The 19,435-nt window shown below is 36.8% G+C and overlaps 2 protein-coding genes and 1 pseudogene across 3 annotated transcripts; all 3 read right to left on the bottom strand.

Moving 5' to 3' along the window:
- Positions 467-9,163, bottom strand: LOC18780125. The gene is made up of 14 exons (XM_007212435.2): positions 7,860-9,163; positions 7,491-7,625; positions 7,242-7,366; positions 6,962-7,172; positions 6,556-6,793; positions 6,315-6,465; positions 5,928-6,221; positions 2,696-4,055; positions 2,422-2,565; positions 2,176-2,300; positions 1,896-2,106; positions 1,490-1,727; positions 1,249-1,399; positions 467-1,155 (listed from the first exon to the last, which is right to left on the bottom strand). The coding sequence occupies exons 1-14, from the start codon at positions 9,136-9,138 to the stop codon at positions 847-849; spliced, it is 4,971 nt and encodes a 1,656-aa protein (XP_007212497.2). The 5' UTR covers positions 9,139-9,163; the 3' UTR covers positions 467-846.
- LOC18781375 (serine/threonine-protein kinase BLUS1) lies at positions 9,921-11,473 on the bottom strand. The gene is made up of 2 exons (XM_007213315.2): positions 11,451-11,473; positions 9,921-11,406 (listed from the first exon to the last, which is right to left on the bottom strand). Exons 1-2 carry the CDS (start codon positions 11,471-11,473, stop codon positions 10,707-10,709), a joined length of 723 nt encoding a protein of 240 aa, XP_007213377.2. The 3' UTR covers positions 9,921-10,706.
- On the bottom strand, positions 11,828-16,912 carry LOC18778982 (annotated as a pseudogene). Its single transcript, XR_002271450.1, has 9 exons — positions 16,102-16,912; positions 15,722-15,818; positions 15,368-15,463; positions 14,886-15,020; positions 14,396-14,608; positions 14,135-14,234; positions 13,473-13,645; positions 13,025-13,378; positions 11,828-12,501 (listed from the first exon to the last, which is right to left on the bottom strand). The product of XR_002271450.1 is annotated as a cellulose synthase-like protein G2 (transcript).

Genomic DNA, 19,435 nt, shown 5'->3' with positions numbered 1-19,435 from the left:
AAACGTGCATGTCTTTCATTATTGGTGACAACACTCTGCAATCACACACTCAAAATGACCGTTAATTCATTCGATTTTCCATGCACGTCGAGATTGACTAGCATTTCAGTTTTCATAAAGGTGAAGGTGGCTCTTGGATCACTAGTAACCAAGTTGCTGGTTTTATGTTTCAACTAATTAACCCCCAACTCCAAGTTGCTGATATTATCTTTCAAACCCCTGCCAAGGGTCCCATTCTGTTCTCCACCGATCGAAGTTGGTCTCTGAAACTCTCCTCAGCCAATGAGTTTCAAGGATAAACAGTACAATTGAATTATTATTCACTCTGATCTAATCTCTTATCTCCCAGTCTTCCAAGGAACCCATTAATTATCTGATAAAGAGCCCAACTAAGGAGACATCCTTCTTGGGTGTGGTCACGATTGCGATAAACAAAAATTCAGCACCTCCTGCTTAAATTCAGATATTCTTCTCGGAAGGAAAGGAACCATAGTTGCATAAAATATTCAGCAGGAACATATAATTCACATACAGTATTTTAGTTATTTTGACCAATTGAATACAATTCTATAGCCACTCCCATATTCAATCTCGTGGCGGCCGGTCTCTTACAATGCAATACTACATGTTTATGATGCCCGTGCATTACTCTGTAAAACAGTAGTTAGTCTAGATTTACATTTTACTTTTCTGAATCAACCTCCCATTGAGGTTATGCCCTTGTTGAACGGAAAATTTATCACATTTTCCTTCAACAGCCCTTCTTTCTGTTTGCAAGCTAATTCATCTGCATCCATGTCAAAATGCGTTAAATCCGAATTACGAGTCCAAGTTCCCATGTGTCAGTTATCTAGCTTCCACTGTCGAAATGGTAATACTGCTTCCTGTCTGGCTACCTCTACCTTTGTCGATGATGGTATCGTCCAGGGAACTTCTTCCTGTAAAGAATCCTGGCTCCTTTGGTTGAGGTAATGTTACTCCTTCATTGCTTAACATGACAACCACTGATGACATTACTGGTCTGTCTTTTGGAAGCGCTTGAACACACAATAGACCTACCTGAATGCACCTCAGCACCTCAAACTCAACATATGAGTACCCCAAGCAAGGATCTATTAGCTCCAAACCCTTATTTTCATTCCACAGTAACCATGCCTGGAACAATTCAAATTTATATGGCTTTAGTCATACCCATGGAAAAACTAGAGGATCAAAATTAGCACACACATATAAACATTAAATACCTACATGTCCCAGAAGAGTGTGATGGTGATCTGGATGATGAAACCCTCTGTTCTTTCTGCCACTTACTATCTCTAACAAAAGCACTCCAAAACTGAACACATCGGATTTCTCTGAAAACTTTCCATCAATTGCATACTCAGGAGACATATATCCACTGCATGCAAAAAAACATAACTTAAGTACTTAATTAGTTGCTGTTGCAGAAATGAAGATTCCTTTCATGGTCTAGGTTAGTGTAACTTACTATGTCCCAATTACTCGTTTTGTTTTTGCTTCGGTTTGATTGCGTCCAAAAATCCTTGCTATGCCAAAGTCAGATATTTTGGGGTTCAGCTCATCATCAAGTAAGATGTTGCTACTCTTAAGGTCTCTATGAATGATTTTTAATCTGGAGTCTTGGTGGAGGTAGAGAAGTCCTCGAGCAATTCCCATGATAATGTTCAATCGCTTTTGCCAATTCAGAAAAACCTTTCTATTTTGATCTGCACAAGTTTTCCATCACATCAGCTCATTTGGTTCAGTTTTCCTCCTTTGTGACATAAACAGAGCTAAATAGGATTCTGTTTAATTGCATAAATTTCACTGAAAAGTAGTAAATGAACATTTAGGTTACGTAATTAATACGAAACATGAAAGACATAATCTTATACCGAAAATAAAGCAGTCCAAGCTTTTGTTGGGCATGTACTCATAGATAAGCATCCTTTCTTCTCTTTCAATGCAGCAGCCCAAAAGTTTAACAAGATTCCAGTGTTGGAGGTTGGCTATCATTGTAACTTCATTCTTAAACTCTTCAATACCTTGCCCAGAATCTTTTGAGAGTCTCTTTACAGCTATGAATTCTTCTCGGGTTAGGTTGGCCTGAAAATTTAGTATAAATATGTTAGCACATGAGTTCACGCACACTAACGTCAACTATAGCTCCGTTACCTTGTAAACTGGACCGAAACCTCCCTCTCCTAGTTTGTTTGTGTGAGAGAAATTATTGGTGGCGGTTGCAATTGTCTTAAAATCAAACAGTGGCAACTCCCAGTCCTCCTTAATTGATCTTGAGCCTGTAACATGAAAAAGAGAAAAAGAACAAAGGAAAAACATTATTATCCAATGACAATGGCCTTAATACATAAGATTTCCTCCAGGATACAAAGGTTTTGATTCCTGCAAATGCAAGCTTACCTGTAGATGTGGATACATTCCTTCCTCTCTTCTTCAGAAGTATACACCAGCATAACAAAGCCAGAAGTGGAAGCACAGAAACTGCTGATATGACCGAGATAAGTATAACCCTTTTGTCCTTCTTGCCGGTACCACCTAAAGATTCTGTTATGTAATGGATAACATTTAGGCATGCCAAAATTCCTCTAACCTTATGTACTTCATGTTAATGATTAAGGGCTTCAATTAACAGGATCAGGATCTAATACATTCTAAAAGCAAAACAATGACTTACCTAGTTCCGAAAATGGCATCCTAATGTGTATATCTTGCTCAACATCTGCTTCAAGGAACTCTCGCATATCAATTAGGTCGCCAAACCACATCAGACAGCCACTTCCTCCGTTACGGATATCTGAACTAGCATAAGCTACACAAGAACAATTCCTCAAGCACTCTGCCTCACATTCCTGCACACTCATTTTTGTGTTTGCCCAAAACTCCAACAGGTCTGGCAATTTCACGTTTCGAACTTTCAAAAACCCTTCTCCCTTCTGGCAATCCAGTGGTGTCTGCCTAATGCACCCACTTTCCCAGTTAAGCACATCCCATTCGTTTTGCGATTTTGGTACAAACCCCTGCAGGCACTCACAACTTGGAGACTTGGAAGTTCTGCAAATTCCATTTGCTCCACACTCCCTGTAATTGTCACACCTGTCATTCAGCAAAGTATACATAACAGCCCATTCAGTGCTTCCTTCATTCAGCACTAGCCGCTGGGCCAAACCAGTTTCAGACAGCTTCACTCTTGTTAGAATAGAACTCTCAGTAGCCTCATACATATAATAGAACCCATTGGTATCATACACATAGATTGGTTTCACAATTCGTTTGTTCCCAGAATCAGGAGTACCAGAAAATTGAACACCATTCCAAGGCCCGGTACGGAACAATTTCTTTGATCCTTTGGCAACAACAAGCTGAGGCAACATCAGATTATCAATCCCATAGGTATATTCTCCAAGAGATGGGTCACTAGCATTTTTCCAAGAAGTCAAGAATCTGTTGACGCCTGTTCTGAAGTCCCATCCAACCTTCATTTCTGGTAGCAGAGTGTCTGATGGCAAATTGAAACTTTCCCATATGTAGCTTTCTGAATCTGTTGTATCCTTTTCTCTGACAACCAGGTTTCCATTCTCCAAAAGTTGTGCAACAGGGTCTTCTGCTACTTGGGAAGAAGTGGAAGACCAAATAGTATTGTTCATTTGATCTAAAAGGACAAGACTTCCATTTTTGGATAATTTCAAGGATCCATGTGAATCTGCAACTGGATTTTCTCTGTTGGCAACCCATACAACAATAGTTGGAAAATTCTTGTACCATATTCCTAAATACCAGGCCTCTGAATTGCCCGGGGAGAAGAGTCCTAATTCGAAGCTTTGGCCGGAAGAAACCAAGGTATTAGTGCTGGTGATGGATTGTGCAGCAGAGATTGTATCAGCTGCTCCGGACAATTGTAAGACTAAAAAATGGAGTAGATAGGTAGAGAGGATTAATGCAAGGACCTTCATTTGTGTTCCTTTCCAGAAATGGGAAGGTGACTGAAACTTCGGACTTTGAAGCCAGCCTTTCTCAATGTTACAATTATTATAATGCTATTTTGACCACCTTATTTCCTATGCTAAGTTGCCAGCTGACTTTCAATTTTCTACGCTTGAAACTTTTGCCAGATGATCTCTAAATCCCTAAATAATCACAGGAGTGGCAATTTCTGATACAACTTTGTGATTATGTGCTACACCATTTGATATTTATAATGTTTTTATAAGTTGTTTTTTGAAGGAATAGAATTTCTCTCTATTCTTTTTTGTTTCTTCTCTCGTTTCCTTCTCTCTCTTTCTTTTTTCTTTTTTTTTCTTTCTTTCTTTACAGAGCAGAAATTACAGAGACGTGTCTCTTACAAACCCCAAGCGGCCCCCGCAAATTAGACTAGGCATTCGTGTCGTTTTCATGTCAACCCGCTTTTCTTAATGGGTTAACATGACATGACACGATAAGAAAACGGATTGAAAATGTAATACCTTGACAAATTAAAAGTGGACTTTCGTATTTCAGTGAAGAAAAAAATATATATTATGGTGAAGAATAATTATGGACATTTTATCAAGTGATTTTAGATTGAGACTATTGGATTTAGTGTGTTTAATTACAAGTTTGACAAAAATGCCCTTACATAACATTTTGTGAATTTTTCAAAGGACATTTAAGACATTGAAGTGAGACCATTATGATTCATAGGTAGTACGACACTAGTCGACTCAATGAACATGTAGGAAATAGTTTCTAAATTTTGGGTCAACATTAGCAAAATACCCTTGTAGGCCAAAAACAATAAACAGAATCTGAAATGTGAAGGGCATCAACCCACCCTCCTCCCATTCTTCTCCACTTGCCTCAAGCTTTCAAATCCACCATTATGAAAGGATGACTCACCTACCCTAAACCCTATGTTTAAATTACCAAAATACCCTGGTAAGCCAAAAACCTAAAACAGAATCTAAAATGTGGAGGGCATCAACCCACCCTCCTCCCATTCTTCCCCCCTTGCCTCAAGCTTTCAAATCCACCAATATATATGAACGGATGACTCACCTAGCCTAAATTTATGAGAGAGAGAGAGAGAAGAAGAATATGAAGAAGAAGAAAGGAGAAGACTTGGAAATAAGGGAGATGGAGTTTATTACTATTACATCCATGAGAGAATTAATAATGAAATGTTAGAGGTAGAAAAGAAAATGGTGGAGGTATTGTTTCAATTGGAAGGATGAAAGGTGGTACTTGTTGACTTGTGTTGTGAAAGCATTAAATTGACTTGACTTTAGGAGGCTGTTGCTGCAATCTCCAGGAGTTGGAAACCAAAGCTAGCACCAGCTGTCTATTGTAGGATTAATGGCACCAGCTGCCTACTTGTAATTACCGATGAGCTTGGTTAGCAATCCATCCTCTTGTATAAATACGTTGTTAGTAATACAAAGAAAAATACAAGTTAAAAACCAGAAAAATTATTTTCTCTCATTCTCATGTTCTAACGAACCCATTAATTATCTGATAAACAGCCCAACTAAGGAGACATCCTTCTTGGGTGTGGTCACGATTGCGATAAACAAAAATTTGGCAACTCATGCTAAAATTCAGCAATGCTTCTTGGAAGGAAAGGAACCACAGCTGCATAAAATATTCAGCAGAAACATATAATTCACATACAAGACTTTAGTTATTTGACCAATTGGATACAATTCTCGTGGCAGCCGGCCTCTTACAATGCAATACTACATGTTTATGATGCTTGTGCATTACTCTGTAAACAGTAGTTAGTCTAGATTTACATTTTACTTTTCTGAATCAACCTCCCATTGAGGTTATGGCTTTCTGTCTGTTTGCAAGAAAATTCATCAGCATCCATGTCAAAATGCGTTAAATCCTAATTATGAGTCCAAGTTGTCATGTGTCAGTTATCTAGCTTCCACTGTCGAAATGGTAATACTGCTTCCTGTCTGGCTACTTCTACCTTCGTCAATTATGGTATCGTCCATGGAACTTCGTTCTGTAAAGAATCCTGGCTCCTTTGGTTGAGGTAATGTTACTCCTTCATTGCTTAACATGACAACCACTGATGACATTACTGGTCTGTCTTTTGGAAGCGCTTGAACACACAATAGACCTACCTGAATGCACCTCAGCACCTCAAACTCAACATATGAGTACCCCAAGCAAGGATCTATTAGCTCCAAACCCTTATTTTCATTCCACAGTAACCATGCCTGGAACAATTCAAAATCATATGGCTTTAGTCATACACGTGGAAAAACTAGAGGATCAAAATTAGCACACACATATAAGCATTAAATACCTACATGTCCCAGAAGAGTGTGATGGTGATCTGGATGATGAAACCCTCTGTTCTTTCTGCCACTTACTATCTCTAACAGAAGCACCCCATAACTGAACACATCGGATTTCACCGAAAACTTTCCATCAATTGCATACTCAGGGGACATATATCCACTGCATGCAAAAAAAAAAACACAACTTAAGTACTTAATTACTGTTACAGAAATGAAGATTCCTTTCATGGTCTAGGTTAGTGTAACTCACTATGTCCCAATTACTCGTTTCGTTTTTGCTTCGGTTTGATTGCGTCCAAAAATCCTTGCTATGCCGAAGTCAGATATTTTGGGGTTCAGCTCATCATCTAGTAAGATGTTGCTACTCTTAAGGTCTCTATGAATGATTCTTAATCTGGAGTCTTGGTGGAGGTAGAGAAGTCCTCGAGCAATTCCCATGATAATGTTCAATCGGTTTTGCCAATTCAGCAATACCTTTCTATTTTGATCTGTACAAGTTATCCATCACATCAGTTCATTTGGTTCAGTTTTCCTCCTTTGTGACATAAACAGAGCTAAATAGGACTCTGTTTAATTGCATAAATTTCACTGAAAAGTAGAAAATGAACATTTAGTTTACATAATTAATACGAAACATGAAGGACATAATCATATACCGAAAATAAAGCAGTCCAAGCTTTTGTTGGGCATGTACTCATAGATAAGCATCCTTTCTTCTCCTTGAATGCAGCAGCCCAAAAGTTTAACAAGATTCCAGTGTTGGAGGTTGGCTATCATTGTAACTTCATTCTTAAACTCTTCAATACCTTGCCCAGACTCTTTTGAGAGTCTCTTTACAGCTATGAATTCTTCTCGGGTTAGGTTGGCCTGAAAATTTAGTATAAATATGTTAACTCATAAGTTCATACACTCTAACGTCAACTATCGCTCTGTTACCTTGTAAACTTGACCGAAACCTCCCTCTCCTAGTTTGTTTGTGTGGGAGAAGTTATTGGTGGCGGTTGCAATTGTATCAAAATCAAACAGTGGCAACTCCCAGTCCTCCTTAATTGATCTTGAGCCTGTAACATGAAAATGAGAAAATGAACAGAAGGAAAAGCATTATTAACAAATGACAATGCCTTTGTCAATACACAAGATCTCTCCAGGATACAAAGCTTTAGATTCCTTCAAATGCAAGCTTACCTGCGGATGTGGATACATTCCTTCCTCTCTTCTTCAGAAGTATACACCAGCATAACAAAGCTAGAAGTGGAAGCACAGAAACTGCTGATATGACCAAGATAAGTATAATCCTTTTATCCTTCTTGCCGGTGCCACCTAAAGATTATGTTATGTAATAGATAACGTTGAGAAATTAAATCACAGATTTTTGTGTTTGATTTCTTTAAGTAAATCTCACAAATTACTATTAATTTAGTTTGGTGTATTCACACTTCTATGATTGCCATTTCAGCAACTGCTCATGCTAATGTACTGCATGTTAATGATTAAGGGCTTCAATTGACAGGATCAGGATCTAAAAACATTATAAAAGCAAAATAATGACTTTACCAAGTTCCGAAAGTGGCAACCTAATGTGTATATCTTGCTCACTATCTTCTTCAACGAACTCTCGCATATCAATTAGGTCGCCAAACCACATCAGACAGCCACTTCCTCCATTACGGATATCTGTATTAGAAAAAGCTACACAAGAACAATTCCTCAAGCACTCTGCCTCGCATTCCTCCACACTCATTTTCATGTTCACCCAAAACTCCAGCAGGTCTGGCAATTTCACATTTCGAACTTTCAAAAACCCTGCTCCCTTCTGGCAATCCAGTGGTGTCTGCCTAATGCACCCACTTTCCCAGTTAAGCACATCCCATTCGTTTTGCGATTTCGGAACAAACCCCTGCAGGCACTCACAACTTGGAGAATTGGAAGTTTTGCAAATTCCATTTGCTCCACACTCCCCGTAATTGTCACACCTGTCATTCTGCAAAGTATACATAACATCCCATTCAGTGGTTCCTTTCTTCAGCACCAGCCGCTGGGACAAACCAGTTTCAGACAGCTTCACTCTTGTTAGAATAGAACTATCAGTAGCCTCATACATATAATATAACTCATTTGTATCATACACATAGATTGGTTTCACAACTCGTTCGTTCCCAGCATCAGGAGTACCAGTAAATCGAATACCATTCCAAGGCCCGGTACGGAACAATTTCTTTGATCCTTCGGCAACAACAAGCTGAGGCAACATCAGATTATCAATCCCATAGGTATATTCTCCAAGAGATGGGTCACTAGCATTTTTCCAAGAAGTCAAGAATCTGTTGAGGCCTGTTCTGAAGTCCCATCCAACCTTCATGTCTGGTAATAGAGTATCTGATGGGAAATTGAAGCTTTGCCATATATAGTTTTCTGAACCTGTTTCAGCCTTGTCTCTGACAACAAGGTTTCCAGTCTCCAAAAGCTGTGCAACAGGATTTTCTACTATTTGGGAAGAGATGGTAGACCAAATGGTGTTGTTCATTTGGTCTAGAAGGACCAGACTTCCATTTTTGGTTAATGTCAAGGCTCCATTTGATCCTGCAAGTGGGTTCTCTCTGTTTGCAACCCATACAACAGTATTTGGAAAGTTTTTGTACCATAATCCTAGATACCAGGTTTTCGAATTGCCCGCAGAAAAGAGTCCTAATTGGAAGCTTTGGCCGGAAGAAACCAAGGTGTCTGAGCCCATGATGGACTCTAATGCAGATATGGTATCAGCTGCAGTGGACAAATTCAAGACTGAAAATTGGATTAGAGAGGCAAAGAAGATGAGAGTAATGAGGCTCTTCATGTGTGATATTTTCTTTCTGAAGAAATGGGAAAGTGCTAGCTTAGCCTTGAAAAAACCAAATTGGAAGGAGACAAGTATTTTGTACCTTGTAGGGCTTGTAGGAGCCCTTCCATTGTTGCTTGGTCTAAAATTATTGAAGTTTATTACAATGGCGTCCATAATTCCAATAGTTTTTTCTTATCACAAATTACGTACTTCCAAACTGATATAGTTAAAGAAAGAAAATCAAAGAGATAAACTATTTAATAAATATAATATGATTAACCAAGTTTGAGTTTTGTGTTGTTTTCTTCTTTACCAATGTGCTTGTCAGCCGCTTCTTATTTTTTAAATCTTTTTTTCTTTGAATTGATGTTAAGACAATTGCAAGATTTCTTGTTGACTTTGAGAAACTACATAACAAGGCACTGCTTTTTGTATAAGTTAGCGTCTCTATCTGTTGAATCTTTCAAAACCTCAGCTCACTAGGAAAATATTTGACCATTTGTTCCAAAAATCTTTTATTAAGATGGTGTTTGTTTGCATATGTGACTATTTAAATACATGAGATGTGTGTTTACAAGTTGTGCATAATATATTATCATCATGGAGTGGAAAATAGAACCCTTGACCTAGTCGAGGAGGTCCATACGCCAATTATCTAGCTTCAACGGTTGTAATGGGAATTGAGTTTCCAGTGAGGCTTCTTCCTTCACCTATTAGAAGTCAACCTTTCCATTGTTTGTTGGTATTTTAGTACTATTGTAAAATTAATTTAAAAAGAGTAAATGGAAACAGTTGGACGAATTCAAGACAAAATATCGGAGCAGAGAGACATTTTTTAAGAAGGAGAATTCATTCATAAAACCACAGACGTATAAAGAGCGACATGGAAGATTAAAGAAAAACCCTTCATCTGATGTAGAAAGGTAAACAGACATACAGGCAAAGCAACTAACATACTCTCGGAGGATCACACCTTCTCCATCGCGGAAACCATCTTCTTCCAGCCCACCAAACCCTTAACCCTCCGAACACAAGGATATATAAAATGATAACTGAGTTATACAATTGATTTGGTATAAAAGAAAACAAAAACAAAAACAGAGAGAAATAAAATTCTAGAATTGCCAAGATTTTGAAAATTCAGATCATGTTTTATGCACGGAATAACAATATAGGTTCTTCATTAGTCCTCTTTTCCTATTGGCATTACAACTAGATCCTACAACGAACAAGATAACATAAAAACAGGAAGTATCACAAAAAGATCATGTTTTATCGACCTTCCATCGATGTGGTTATTTCATTTTCTGTATAAAATTGTTCCCTTTCTTGTCCTTGCCTCCAAATCAATGGAGCATCTTTCCAGAAAGAAAGCAGGTTGTTTAGGCCAAGCCAAACTTGCTCCCTCGTTCGCCAACATGAAAACTGCAGATGACATTCCTGGCCTGTCTGCTGGGAATTTCTGAACACATAATAAACCCACATGAATGCATCTAAGTACTTGAGATTCAATGCAGTATTCTTTCAAGCATTTGTCCAATAGTTCCAAGTTTTTGTCTTCATTCCATAGCAACCATGCCTAATCAGTTGCAAAGCAACCTCTCCGCCGTGGGCCTCTTGTTCGGGTCCTGATCAAGGCAACAACCCACCAAGTCTTTAAAGGCCTTAGAGAACTTCTTGCTCTTGTAATTATTGTCGTGACGATTTTCATAATCCGAAAACCGAAACCGCTTCGTGATCTTCAAACGCAGAGACTTTGAAGGAGGCAAGTTAGACAGGGGGGGCCCCCCATGAGCCAATTCCGGAGCTGTGATCCCAAAAGACCATATATCCGCCTTGCATCCGTATCCATTGTGCGAGTGTATCACATCAGGCGCCATCCAGTACGGCGTCCCAGCAATGTCGTTTAACCGAATCGATGACTCTCCACTCGAATTGGCCTCATAAACAGAAGCAGAAACCCCAAAGTCTGCAACATTCACCGACCCATTGGAGTCGATCAAGTTATTACCAGCCTTGATGTCTCTGTGGAGGTGCCCTTGATCATGAAGATACGACATGGCGTTCAGTGTCTCCCTGAGGACGACAGCAATGCAGGGCTCCGGTAGGCCGTCGGGGAAAGCAGAGGAGATTATGGATTGGAGCGACACGGCGGACATGAACGGCAGGACCACCGAAAGATGACGGTCCACAGTGAGAGAACAATGGGCGCTGAGGATATTGGGCTGTGAAAGAAGAGAGAGCGTCTTGGTTTCACGTCGAATGTTGTCGATACATATTGGGCTTAAATTAAGTTGAGTTCAGGCTAGGCTAGGTTCAACCCAAACTTGTTGGGCTTAGCTCTGGTCATTATCAACACAATTATTGGTGAAATTTCTTCCATATTTATGGTTCTATTCTATACAACGTCTAATTTGAAGGCAAAAGCAGTAGAATTCTTTAGTGAATAATAAATAAAAAAAGGCATTAACTTGCAGATTAATTGTAGTAAGTTTAAACTTTTATGACATCATAGCAATGTGTGTGGAAAACTCTCTCTCTCCTGTAGTTTAGACTATCGCTTGTACTCAAAAAAGAAAAGAAAATAACATTGACTTGCAGAGCAATAGTCTTAGGTTTGAACCATCTTGACACCTTAACAGTGTGTGTACGAAAAACTCACTTCCCCGTGTAGTTGACTATTGCTTATATTAAAAAATAATAATAAGAACAATAAACTCATACAGACCATATTATTAACTCAGAAAAATGGACATATCATGGACGGTCCCATATTATTAACTCAGAAAAATGGACATATCATGGACACCGGCCATGGCTCTATTGGCCTTGCTACATGAAAATAATAGAACCCAAAAAATAGAAAATCAAGGAAATTATGGCAGAGAGTAATGTGACTGATGGTGGAATGCGACCCCTGTCTTTCCTTATCAGCATCCCTTCAACGATAGGGTAGTTCATCAAAATGACATAAAAGGGTATGAATACTTGTATGAAAAATTTGTCCAACCCTCCCAAAAATATGACTCTAGAAATCCCAACGGCAAAGGAAGCCATGTTCAAGATCACCAGAGCAGCCATTGGAGCAAGAAATAATATTGATGTTTGGAAATCAAACACCCCCATATTGTAACGCTTGAGTTGCTCAACATCGTCAACTTTGTTGGTTGGGAAGAAACTGGCTTCTCTCATACCAATTTTCTTCATGAAGGCATCCCAACTGCCATATAAGTGAGATGTAACTGACTTCATCATCCATATCCTTTGCTCATTTATCCAATGTCGAAATGTAAATCCCGTTGAGAGAACCTCGTATAAATGTTTTGAAATCGACGATAGGAATACGAACGAAAATACGATGAAATATGAATTTGAGACCTACAAATCCAAGAACAAGACCAACATATATTAGGATATTGCATGACACTAAATCAAATTGAAGATTTTATGACAAGAATTATTTTTTTATGAGGACGGTAGAATAGAATGGATGACTATAAGATAAATATTTATATTGTCAGATTATCAGACTGTATATGTGATCCACACACTCAATAAAAAATAAACCAACTCGCACTAGTAAAAATGACCTCAATATTCACGGATGTTTAATGTTTATTGTCCTCTAAATGAGCATAGATATAGTTAGTATAGGAACCCGTATATGTGCCCAATTAGGGGCCAATAACAACTAAACATCCATAACTATTGAGGCTTTTAACTAATGTCAAAGTTTCATGTTCACAGTCTTTGTTGTCAGATAGCGTGACAAAAGATAGATTAGTTTTATTATATACAATGATTTTCTTAAAGATAAGTACTCTTTATCTTGAATCATTTGCTCAAAAGACATTTGATAGGAAGAAATATTTTTAAAAATAAAATAAAAAACTTTAATTACCTCTGGGTACAAAGGAATACCATTGAGTAGGCAGAGCTGAGGTATGGTCGCAAAGCACCACAATGGCAAGAAATAGAAAATGGGGAAAAGAGCAAGATCTGCATAACACATGCTTTGAACGAAAGTGTACGTTTTCAAAGGGCCATATACAAGAGGACAAAACTTGGAGATAGCAACATCAACCAACCCAGAGGTCCATCTAGTCAATTGGACTAAAAAGTCATCCAAATTGGTGATGCCACTGCCCAAGAACTGTGGCCTTGGTGGATTACAATACACTGAAATCCAACCTTTGCAATGCAAACGAAACCCTGTGAAGTAATCTTCCAGCACAGACCCATACATGAAACCAACCTGCCATAAATGAAAGAAAGACCACAATTATTATTATTATTATTATTAAGTTGAATGATTCAATGGGTATGGTTTTAATAGTATTTGTACTTGCCTCTTTCCCCCATTCGGTGCCATTTTCGAAGGCACAAGAGGCTAGAAGTTGGGCTTCATTTAGCAATGCTTTCTTTCTGTGGATGAGCATATCAGGCTTTTTGTTTTGGTGGAGGGATTTGATGAACTCATTGGATGGACCAAAAGATTGTCTAAGTTTCATGGGATCCCCATCTGGAAATTCAATAGTGAAACTAGTAATTAGCTATAGAACATACAAGAAAGATAAATGTACATGGATGATTACAAATACATTTTTATATAATGTCTAAGAATATATACTATTAATAGATAAAGAGTTCGTAGCTCAAATGGTTAAGAGCAAAACATTTACCTCTGCCCCCGATGTCCTAGGATAAACTTGTCAAGATAATAACAATTTAATTTTTATGGGTGATTGCAGATTGGTGCTTTCTTTTTCAAACCATAGCTTTCCTTGAAGCAAAGATTAATACAATCAAACCGAAATGATTGGTGTTGATGAGTTGACAAAAACTGGGTGATTGACTGTTTGGTATTTGTTAAGTGTGACCCGCAGTTGAACTACAAAGAATGACACATATGAATGATATGATATGATATGATGCTAGCCAGCTGCAATTACCAAGTCGATCCAAGTAAAAGTATATATACAAAAACACACATGACGAATGCAAAACACACCTTTATGTATGGAGTTTGAACATAAGGACAACCTCTTGATGTAATAGCCAGAACCAGACACACATGGCCCTCCAACCCCATCAAAACCTTGCCATAGCAGCTTTGAAAGTAGTCAAGACCAACAAGTCATAAAATTGTCAGATATATTATTGCACATAAAATATATATATGATTTTCTTTAATTATATTTAGGGGATAATTTGTAATTAAATATATTAATTCATGTATAACTAAAGTGAAGTTTTGTCCCTGAATCCATACCCAAAATGTCGACCTCAGCTGACTGTCATAGATATCATTATTACTGATGTTGTGAAATTTTTGAGGGAATTGAACAAGTGCTAGGGAGGGTGATATCTTTGGGTCAAGATGGAAACACATTGCTTGCCGAGCCGAGCTTGGATCATGGCAATGCATGTCACAATCTAGCCCTAATATGTAAGGAGAATTGCTTATCACACCAGAGACCCGTAGCTGAAAAACAATAAGTGCACAATATGTTAATTTATACATAAATAAATAAATACCTGAATACGTAGAAAAATTGTTCACTTGTCAAATGAGCATGTATAAGTTATGTCAGACTATCACTTTGGATCGATAATAAAATGAATTATTAGTTTGAGTGTGTGGTGCTAGATTCATAGCTTTGGTAATACGTAACATACTATAGGTATTTGATAAGAGAATATTACAGTAGATGCATAAATAGAGGAAGATTAGCGAAAGATCAAAAGAAAGAGATACATACAAGAACATTGAGCGCTCCAGCCTTAAAATGGTGGGGATGAGAAGGCCGTTTCTCACGAGAAACATAAACAAGGAGAGGCATATTTTTGGTTTCATTTTCTTGAATTGCATCATCACTGGATGTTTCTTGTATAACCTGCCAAATTTCCAGATATGGGTTATGATCATGAATTTATGTTACATATATTTTCTCCTTTTTTTTTTTTTTTTTTTTTTTTTTGGGGGTGTGGCTATGGAATGCTGTCTGTCTAGCTAACTGCGTGTTATATATATCCATTAGTAAAGGACAAAATAGGAAAATGCACACTTGTCGGTTGGCAAACCTGAGAAGAACTTGGAAACTTGGCAAACCTAAAAACTCATTGATATTTATTTAGGTTGTAAAAGTAAAAGATTTCTTTTACATTGATGATAATATATATATATATATATATATATCAAAACCAAATTAGTCAACAAACAATACCAAACGTTAATATATACCTCAATCACTGCAGGGTGATCTCGACCCAGTCTGCTCCTTGTGTCCCCAACCGTTGCTTTTTCTCTTACTCTTTTCTTGAACACCTCATATTTCTCCTGCACCCAAATCTCCCCCATCAACTCTGGTAGCTAGAAACACCATTAATATAATATATAATGTTTTCTTGTGTCCTAGCAACTGTTCATTTTGTATATTACCTCTCTAATAAATTGGTCACACACAGCTAACTCGATTTTAATGAGAAAAATCGTACACTAGATGATTATATAGCTTGTATACATGTCCCATGCCCAGCTTTGTAAGTAATAAAATGTTGTGTTGGTTAGTACGCAAAAATTTCAACTCTCATTCACCTTGATGTCTTCTCTCTCTTGAATGAACTCGCTGCCGCCGAAATCAGCGTCCTCCTCTTCTGCAGAGAAATAAGCCTCCGGAGCCCTGCACTTGATCCTGTGAGAATAGCAATATTGAACAGAGTTTAACAGAGAAAAGCAGAGATCTTAGAAGAAGAATTGATGTATTCATACTTGATTATTCAACACAGTACAGTAATCGGTTTTATACTAGCTTGACAAAGCTTTGTGTACACGTTTCTAACCTCTTAGCCTTTCTAACTACTTTAACAGAACTCTAAAACTGCCTAACAGTCTTAACAATATTTCAACAACTCTCTTCTTCAATCTTCTGACATGTGGCAGAATTAGGACCTTTGATATCTTTACAGATCCCATACCTCCTACAAAACGGAAGCCACCACTTTGCAAACCTCCAAGCCTCTCTCATACCCTTCAAAGTCACAGCAGCACCACCATCATCGGACAGATACACATAAAGTTTCTCTGGCGGATAGTCCATTGCCATGGCAGATAACACAGTGTTCATCACCCCCACAGTCGGTTCCTTCTCCGGATCCGCAGTGCAGATGAACACATCAACAGCTGGGAGCTTATCATCGCCAGGCAGCCTCTCCGGGAACGTGGTTCGCGAAACGGGACGCCATCGAAAAGACTGGCTGAGGAGCCACTCGAAGGATAGGAAGATTTCCGAGACAAACACAAGAAGCCATGCTAAGGTGGTTGCTTTGGTTTTGGTTGTGTCCTGGAAGAAGAAGAAAGAAGCTCTGTAGTAAAGCAAGAAGACTAAAGCTATAGAGTGGAAGAATATATGTGTCCGGTTGATGAAGATTGAAAGCTTGTGGACATGGCAGAGATGAAGGGGGAGCTTAGAAGAACTCTCCATATCTTCTTCTATTGTGGCAAGCTTTGTGCTTGGTATGTGCTTAGAAGAACTCTCAACACACACAAGTATGAACTACCTACACCCTCCACCTCCTTTTAAAAGACCACAACACTGTTTAATTAAATAATTAAAAATAAAAATGTAGAGGAATTGAGTGGTGATTGATGTATGCCTGAACAATATGTATTCAAGAGAGAAGATATGGTTCTGTGGTTACAAGGGTTCAAAAATTTAATGGTTCTGTGGGCTGTGGGGCCAATAGTTATTATTATTATTGTTTTTTAATACATGTGATAGTCTAAATTAGTTTCTCACACACATTATCGAAGTGTCATAAAAATTTAATACAAGTGATAATATATTCTTCCTGTTTTTCATTGGCAAAAAGGCGACGTCGTGGCGGAATCCTCTTCGTGATTTCCAACTCATGTTTCCACTCTATTTTCATTACGAAGATGTATCACGTCACACCATCAAAGAGTGTCACACTTTGCGTGATGTCATCTATGACATGATTGATTAAAATAGTAACAATTGGAACGTAGTTAAGGCATACCTGAATGCCGCCTATGTTATTGAAGCTAGTAAATATGGGGTTCTAATGGCAATCAATCTTGAGGCGCAAGGATAAAAAATATCAGTCCTAGAAAGAAAAGAACAAGGTGGTGCGTAGTGGCCAAGCCCCAAACATTATAATTATTTTCTTATAAAATAACACAAATTCGAAGGAAATGTTGGTATTCAATGGTTTGGATAAAAATGTTGATGTAGTCTTTAAAGGATATCCTAATCAGTAATATCCGATACCATCAATTGAATGTGGAATGGGAATGAAGGAAAATTCTACGGTGCGCCAGTGTATCGATGCGCCCAAATTTCAGCCATTAGATCACTTCTAATTTATGGCTGTTAATAAACACTGAAACTGAATCCACCAACCTGTACGGATAAAGTTAGAAACAGAAAAAGCAAACTAAAAAAGCTGACAGCCAACAAGGGCTATATAAAAAAATAAACACAAAAAGCATGTTCATATATATATATATATATATACATATTAGTTTCTTTTCACGCGCTTCTGCACTTATAAGAGATTTTTTTTAAAAAAATTTATTTTATTTTAGAATTAAAAAAGATAATAGGTAGTTCTGTTCCATAAAAATATGATCCATTATCTTATTTTTCTTTTAATTTTAATTTTTTTAGGGTAGTGATTTTCCCACTCTCCTTTTGTTCACTTACACACCTTTTTATTTTTTAATAATTTTTACTATAACAAAAAAGGGAGTGTAAGTAGAGATAAGATGAGTGGGAACATACAATTTTTAACAAATGGAGTATAAGTAGATAAAAGAGGAGTGAGAAAATCAGCTCCCTTTTTTTAATATGAAAAAGTGTGAATTTACCATATTATCCTCATTTAATTAATAATTTCAATTCTTAATGTTTGCATCAACTAAGGGCATTTTCTGGTATTTTGAATGTTTTACTATTCTCTGCCTTTTGCTTTATATATACTAGCCTCTTTGTACGCGCTTTCGTTCCAACGAGAGGCTTTTTTAAAAAAAAAATTTATTTTATTTTAAAATTAAAAAAGATAATGTGTAGTTGTGCTCCATAAAAATAGGATTCATTATCTGATTTTTCTTTTCATTTTAAATTTTTTTAATATGAAAAAGTGTGAATTTACCATATTATCATCATTTAATTAGTAATTTTAATTCTTAATGTTTGGATTAACTAAGGGCATTTTTTGGTATTTTGAATGTTTTACCATTCTCTGCCTTTCGCATTTTCTGGTTTTCTTTTTTCTTTTTTATTTTATTTATAATAAAAAATAACATGAGCAGTTATGTTCCATAAAAGTAGGACATATTATCTGATTTTTTTTTAATTTTAATTTTTTTAATATGAAAAATGTGAATTTACCATATTATTATCCTCATTTAATTAATAATTTCAATTCTTAATATTTAAATTAACCAAGGATATTTTCTGGTATTTTGAATGTTTCACCATTCTCTACCTTTTGCTTTATATATATATATTATTTATTTCTCTTTTGGGTTGATTTAGGGCCAGTTTGGCATTGTTGTGCTGTGAAAATATTCGCTTTCAGATTTGCTATGAGAGAAATCAGCCGTGAGATATATCAGTTTAGTATTTGGTAAACTTTTTGTTAAAAGTGTTGTTGGTACTGATTCCCACATAATCTGAAAATTATTGTCTCATAATCATTAAGCTCAGCACCTCTTCAAAACTAATTCCTGCATATCAAAAAATGAAAGCACCTCATTAGCTGTTTTCCCTTATAGCTTTCTCTCACAATAATTTTTAACAATAAGTAATTTTCTCATAGTTTACTAAACGGGCTGGGCTTCCCAAAATTTTTAAAAATCACTTATCACCATAAATAAGCAATGTCAAACTGGCACTTAATGTATACGAATAATAGGCTATTTTATTTATTTATTAATTTCTCTTCTGGGTTAATGTTCATGTCTATGAAAACTTAAAGTAAGAATATAATTAACTGAAAAAACCAATAGAAATTAAAAGAAAATTACAATAAACAGAAAAAGTTAAATATATTTAGATTATAATAATAATAATAGGCATTAAAAATTTGTTCCATGTTTTTCTTCCACTAATCTCACTTCTATTATTTCACTATTACTCCACCAATAACTAGCATGTGAATGATTTCTATAAATATAAAACCAAATATTTTAGTAAAATATAAAAATATTAGGTAAGACCAAAATCAGGAAAAATAATAGAATGATTCAAAGTTTCAAAAAGTAGTTAGTAAAACATTAGATTTTTAC

The sequence above is a fragment of the Prunus persica genome, chromosome G4 (genome assembly GCF_000346465.2).
Source record: "Prunus persica cultivar Lovell chromosome G4, Prunus_persica_NCBIv2, whole genome shotgun sequence".
NCBI lineage: Eukaryota > Viridiplantae > Streptophyta > Magnoliopsida > Rosales > Rosaceae > Prunus > Prunus persica.
Note: the sequence above shows the minus strand (reverse complement) of the source record. Positions and strands in the feature narration are given on the sequence as shown.

What these genes read in the sequence shown, in the direction of transcription:
- LOC18780125 (XM_007212435.2), bottom strand. Translation starts at nt 9,138, where the DNA reads ATGAAGAGCCTCATTACTCTCATCTTCTTTGCCTCTCTAATCCAATTT. An exon ending in AAACGAGTAATTGGGACATA is followed by an intron (nt 6,466 to 6,555) that starts GTGAGTTACACT and finishes TTTTGCATGCAG; the next exon opens with TGGATATATGTCCCCTGAGT. An exon ending in ATCACACTCTTCTGGGACAT is followed by an intron (nt 1,156 to 1,248) that starts GTAGGTATTTAA and finishes GAATTGTTCCAG; the next exon opens with GCATGGTTACTGTGGAATGA.
- LOC18781375 (XM_007213315.2), bottom strand. Translation starts at nt 11,473, where the DNA reads ATGACCAGAGCTAAGCCCAACAA. An exon ending in ACCAGAGCTAAGCCCAACAA is followed by an intron (nt 11,407 to 11,450) that starts GTTTGGGTTGAA and finishes ACTTAATTTAAG; the next exon opens with CCCAATATGTATCGACAACA.